Source organism: Microchirus variegatus, assembly GCF_963457635.1.
Source record: "Microchirus variegatus genome assembly, chromosome: 20".
Classification (NCBI taxonomy): domain Eukaryota; kingdom Metazoa; phylum Chordata; class Actinopteri; order Pleuronectiformes; family Soleidae; genus Microchirus; species Microchirus variegatus.
Genome location: NC_139821.1, coordinates 2,173,211 through 2,179,489, shown reverse-complemented (window position 1 = coordinate 2,179,489; position 6,279 = coordinate 2,173,211). Strand labels below are relative to the sequence as shown.

Sequence of the window (6,279 nt, the reverse complement as noted above, 5' to 3'; positions counted from 1 at the left end):
TCAGAGAAGATTCTGCTCCAATTAAAGCACGTATGAAACTTAAAGGCTACGTCCGAAGATTTGCGGATTAATTTAACCGAAAAACACCGATGTTACAAAAAATTGCGAACATTAGCAAAAAAAAAAAAAAAGTGGGCGGGTTGTGTTGTTAAAGTGCAGCCGTTATTGCTAATAGTCAGGGGACGATGTCATGATTATCGCAAAAAAAAGGGAAAAAAACGATATCATTATGATAAAATGTGAGTTGTTTTTTTTTAATTGATCTATAAGACACTTTGTAAAATCCTCGTAAATCACGACGTCCTGGAATGACTTTAGAGATGCAGGCGCCCCCTTGTGGCACGAGGACTACACTACAGTGTTGATTGATTTTGCCCAGCGCAAAAATTGTTAAAATTTTTAGCAGAAATTTGACCAGTAAATTTATTATAAAGTTCAATACGTTAATATTAGAACTTTTATACTTTATAACAGTTTTATTCTTTTACTTAAGTAAATTTGTTTCATGATTTTGTAAAAGATTTGTCTGAACTTTTGCTAATTTTTTTTTCTAAAAATGTTAATTTGTCTCAAACTTAGTAAATTTGTTATCTTGATAAAAGTGTCTCAAACTGTGTATATTTGTTTTCTGAAATGTAAATCTGTCTGATATTTGGTAAATTTGTCTTAAATTTGGTAAACTTGTCTTAAATTTAGTAGATTAGAGAAAAATTTAGTAAATAATATTCACAAAAGTGTCTAAAAAAATTATATTTGTGTTCTAAAATGTAAAAGTGTCTAAAATTTTGTATATATGTCGCAAATTTGGTGAATTTATCTTAAATTTAGCAAACTTATCTTAAATTTAGCAAATTTGTCTTAAATTTAGTAAATTTGTCTCAAATTTAGTAACATAGTCATAAAAGTGTCTCAAATTTTGTATATTTGTCTCAAATTTAGTAAATTTATCTTAAATTTAGCTAATTTGTCTCAAATTTGGTAAATTTGTCTGAAATTTAGCTAATTTGTCTCAAATTTAGTAACTTATATTCACAAAAGTGTCTAAAAAATATTTGTTTTCAGAAATGTACATTTGTCTAAAATTTGGTAGATGTCTCATATTTGGTAAATTTGTCTCAAATTTAGTAACATATTCATAAAAGTGTCTCAAATTTGGTAACTTATCTTCATAAAAGTGTCTCAAATTTGGTAAATTTACCTTAAATTTTGATATTTTGTCTCAAATTTGGTTACTTATATTCATAAAAACGTCTCAAACGTTGTAATGTTTTTTTTTTACTAAATGGCCACAATATTATTTATTTTTTTCCTTTTTTTTTTTTTTTTTTTTACACAAAGGGGGAAAAGTCACGATATAAACTTTGTGGTAAACTTGCGTTGGCGACGCTGCGACGTTAAACACGTGAAATATGCCACTGTTGCCACCGACGCGTGAGATTATGACTCGAGAGTTTACGTCTTGTGTGTCCCTGCGTGGACACTGGTAGACACTAGTGGACACTAGTGGACACTGTGTGGACACTGTGTCTCACTGCAGTGAATTGCCCTGGAAGCACGGAGGAGGAAAAACACGACACACGCTTTAGTTTGGTGAAAACTCTGGAAGAAACGTGGAGTCGGCGTAAGAAAGAACGAGTCGAGAGTCTGAGGACGACGAGGACGACGAGGACATTATACAAAAACATCATGTCCCCAAAGCTGCAGAGACAGTATCAAAACAAGAAATAATCAAATATTGCACCATCATCATCATCATCATCATCATCATTAAAATCACAACAGCATCATCATCATCATCATCATCATCATCATGGTTAAGATCAACTGGACACAATTGTTCAGGTGTAATATACACAGTCAAAAGTGTAAGCTGTGGACAGTAAACATGCCACGTCAGCAAATATACAAAGTACTACGACACGTGTACAAACATGGTTTGCATACACTGGTATACTGTATATACAGCATGTGTGTGTGTGTGTGTGTGTGTGTGTGTGTGTGTAAATATACCCTGTCATCTTAGAAAAGAATAAACAACTTAATAAAAAGGACTAAGTCAAGGTGTTGTTGTTAAGTGTGGTTGTATGAGAACAAATCAAATATATGCGTTCTCTCTCACACCAAACCCCATTGAAAAAAAGGTAATTTTAAGCCTCTGCGGACACAGGAGCTGCTGGTCCGCTGCTGCCTCGTGTGGTCACTTTGTGTCGCCGATTTTAATCGAAACGAAGAATTTCAAAAGCCGAATTCATTAAAATGAGACGTTTTGAAGTCAGTGATGGAGGCAGAAGTGGATCAACAACTCCTGTGAACTCCTGTGTCTCTGTGATGTTAAAATCGCCGGTTTTCTCTATGGGGTTTGGTGTGGGAGAGTGAGCGGTTTAGAAACTCCAGTTTTCTGTTGTAAAAGTCTGTCTAAGAATTGAGATAAAGCTGGAAACACATAGCTTACACTTAATCTGGCTTAGATTATATAAAGTTAGTCAATTTTGAGAACGTTTTATTCAGTTTTCTGATATAACGACACTTAAAAACAACACCAAACCGTCCCTTTAAAGAAAAGTGGTTGAACGATGCTATGCAGGCTACGGCTTCTCTACAAGTATATTTAAAAACCCAAGTCTAATCTAATAATGATCTTATTCTGCTTAGTGTTAAATACTGAGCGTTAGAAAAACAAGGATAAAAGAGGAGTTTGAGGTGAATCATGAGTTCACGCTAAAGTCGTGGTGATGTGAGGATTCTGCACTTGCACAAAGCAAGACGTTAAAAGTGCCTTTTTTCTTCTTTTTAAAGTGTTCCCTTAAAAAAATCAAAAAAATACTCAACAATCCTACAAATAAACAACAGCTCCACTTCGCTCAAAACCTCTTTAAAATGATCGTAAAAGCGTTTCACGACGTCTATGTGAATAAAGCGCGCGTTAGGCGACGACGACGGCGATGAAAAATATGGCACTGGACACGAATCGTTGACACGCGTCGTCGTTTTCATGCAAACGTAATAAATTAAAGCTAGAATTCGGCGCTTTTTTTTCAGTAGTAACAAAGTAACAAATGGCGTCATCGTAGTAATAATAATAATAATAATAATACTTATCATAATAAGAAAACTTGTTCAAGTGTTATTTCACAAACACGCGTACAAAACAAACCCCAAGACGCTAAAATCATGCACTTATTTAAAGTTGAGCTAGCATGCGTCGCTGTCTCCGCTAACGTCGGTCAGTCTGCGATGTTTTTACGAAGTCTCGTCTGCGAACTTCGCTCCCCGCAGTTTTTACGTTGTTTCTCAAAGTCAAGGAGAAGGAAAATCTCACGGATTCACGTGAACGATCGGAAGTTTGCGCGACTGAGACGACTCCGCCCAGGAAAACGCGAAAAATGACCGATTATCGTGAAATGTTCGTACGAGACGTCGATTGGAAAAAGAAATTCATGACATTAAATGTTAAAATTGTCACTCGTTATTATTTTCTTATATCGTTTACGTAGATTTTGGCGTTGTTTTTTGCGGAAAAAAATTCTGAAAACATTTTTTTTTTTATTAAATCTTAAATTAATCAGTTTAAGCAAAGAAACCTGAAGCTGAAAAATCACAGAAATTCTTTAAATTATGTATAAAAACACGCAAACTAATGACTAAATTAGAGAAAATGTATATATTGATTTGTAAATTCTCAAAAATGTTGCCAAAATTTCAAATTTGGTTCAAAAAATCTAAATTAATCCGCTTTAATGATTTTTTCGTTTTATGAAGCAAAGAAACCGGGAAATATTCAGATTTAAGAAGCTGAAAAATCACAGAAACTGGATTTAATTCTAAAAATAAACACCTTAACTGATTAATCGGATTATAAAATTATTAAATACTTTAAATCTATCATTTATATGTGGATTTTTTTTGCAAATATCAAACATTAAGTAAATTTAATGAGCTTTAACTGAATTAAAAAGGTCTTTTCTTCGACTTTCTCATCCTATACGTTATGTATGTTGAAATCTATATGATCATTATTTATTGCCTTTACAACCTTTATAACTTATGCATATTTATTCTGCTACATTTGTATCGTCTTACAAAGGATTGTGGGTAATCGGGCTGCGAAGGAGTCGGCGACTCGTCCTTGACTTTGAGGAAAAACTGGCGAGGGCGAAAACATGGACCGGACCCCAACTAAAAAGCCGACTCTCGTCAAAGTCAAAGTCAAAGGCTTTTTTCTGCTACTAGTTAGTGAGCGTGTTAACCGCGTGGTCGGTTAGTTAGTTGCATACCTGATCGTGTGCTAAGAATGGTTATTAACTCAGAAATGGCTTTTTGAAGAAGACTTCCTGTCAGACTTCCTGTCACCTTCCTCCTTCCTCCTCTTCTTCATTTTGGCACCAGAGCACAAACAGAGGATAAACCCAGCGCTCGTCTCCTCACACACTCATGCTTTTACGGGGGGGGGGGGGGGGGGGGGACGTAGCTCCGACGGCGGCGGCGTCTGCATCCGGGGGTCAGAGGTCAATCATGGAGGCCTTGGCCAGGTCTTTAGTTCCCTGGAGAATTCTCTTCATATGACCCACTTTCGATATCCCCAGATCCTGAAGAGGAGGAGGAGGAGGAGGGAAAGTGAGGATGAGGAGGATGAGGATGAACACGTGAAAAACAGACGTTCTGTTAGGACGAGAAAAAGGTTAGCAACACTTTTTAATAACCGCACTCACTCTCCCTGCACCAAACCACATAGAGAAAACCAGCGATTTTAACATCACAGAGACACAGGAGTTCACAGGAGAGCTTTAGTTCGGCTTAATTTAGACTTAAATCAGTGACACAAAGTGGCCACACGAGGCAGCAGTAGACCAGCAGCTCCTGTGTCTCTTTGAGCTAAAATCACTGGTTTTCTCTATGGGGTTTGGTGTGGGAGAGTGAGTGGTTTACAAACTTGAGTTTCCTGTTGTTAAAGTCCGTCTAACAGTGAAATAAAGACGTGAAATTGTTCTTAAGACGTCGTAGACTTAAACTGATGTAGATTTTATTAGATGATTCTTTTGTTAAGAGGCTAAAATCAGTTTTTCTTCACTCACTCTCTCACACCAAACCCCACAGAGAAAACCAGTGATTTTAGCTCAAAGGGACACAGGAGCTGCTGCTCTACTGCTGCCTCGTGTGGTCACGTTGTGTCACTACAGTACATCCAAATGAAAGATTTTAAAAGCCGAATTTTACAAAATAAGACATTGTAAGTTAGTGATGGAGGCAGCAGTGGATCAACAACTCCTGTGAACTCCTGTGTCTCTGTGATGTTAAAATCGCTGGTTTTCTCTATGGGCTTTGGTGTGGGAGAGTGAGTGGTTTATAAACTTCAGTTTCCTGTTGGAAAAACCTGTCTAACAGTGAGATAAAGACGTGAACATGTTCTCAAGACATCGTAAAGTGTAAATAATCCTATGTTAAGATGCCTTAATGATGCTATTTTTCATCTTCTGTCCAAAGTAAATCAGGATGTTGGTCAGACTTGCTCCTCAACTTCAAAATAAAAGCCTCAGGCTACAAAAACCACCACTGAACAAATTGAAAACACTCCTCGGAAAAAGTTTGCCAATCGACCTCTTCCCGAGACTGAAACTTTAAAAACCCCGCCCACCTCTCCTGGCCCCGCCCACAAGAAAAGCAACAACCAGACAGAAGAAGAAGAAGCCAAGCAGAGCGATGCAGCAGGAGGAGAGGAGGAGGGGGGGGGCGTGGTTACAGAAGAGGAGGAGGAGCTTATCACACACACAGAGAGACAGGTGTGATCACAGGTGTGTGTGTGTGTGTGTGTGTGTGTGTGTGTGCGTACCTTCAGGTCCCGCCTCTCCAGGTGCAGTAGCTCCGCCCCTCTGATGTCGTGTCGGGTGAAGGTGTCCCTGTACTCGCCCAGACTGAGCTGCTCCAGCCACACGCCCACTTCCTCTGTGCCCCACCTCTCCACTGCACGCACACACACACACACACACACACACACACACACACACACACACACACACACACACACACACACACACACACACACACACACACACACACACACACACGGGGGCAGAGCAGAGAGAGGCTCAGACGGCCTCGCAGGTTTACGCACACACACACACACACACACACACACACAAACTGTGGCGAATCACTGAAGGAAAAACATGGAGGAGGAGGAAGGGGAAAAGGGGGCGGAGCTTCAGAGATAAAGGGTGAGGAGGAGCGGTGGCGGCAGCGAGCGGAGGAAGAGGAAGGAATATGACAAGAGGTCAAAGGTCA

The 6,279-nt window shown here is 38.7% G+C and overlaps 1 protein-coding gene across 1 annotated transcript in view; it reads right to left on the bottom strand.

The window, feature by feature from the left end:
* Nucleotides 1–4,499: 4,499 nt before the first annotated feature.
* dgkh (diacylglycerol kinase, eta) overlaps nt 4,500–6,279 on the bottom strand; it is a gene marked incomplete at its 3' end in the record, with an annotated part of 44,172 nt that continues 42,392 nt past the window's right edge. The window contains exons 30-31 of the mRNA XM_083906996.1: nt 5,828–5,958; nt 4,500–4,586 (exon numbers count right to left, since the gene is read on the bottom strand). Of these exons, the coding sequence (XP_083763122.1) occupies nt 4,500–4,586; nt 5,828–5,958 (218 nt within the window). The remainder of the gene's footprint in view (nt 4,587–5,827; nt 5,959–6,279) is intronic.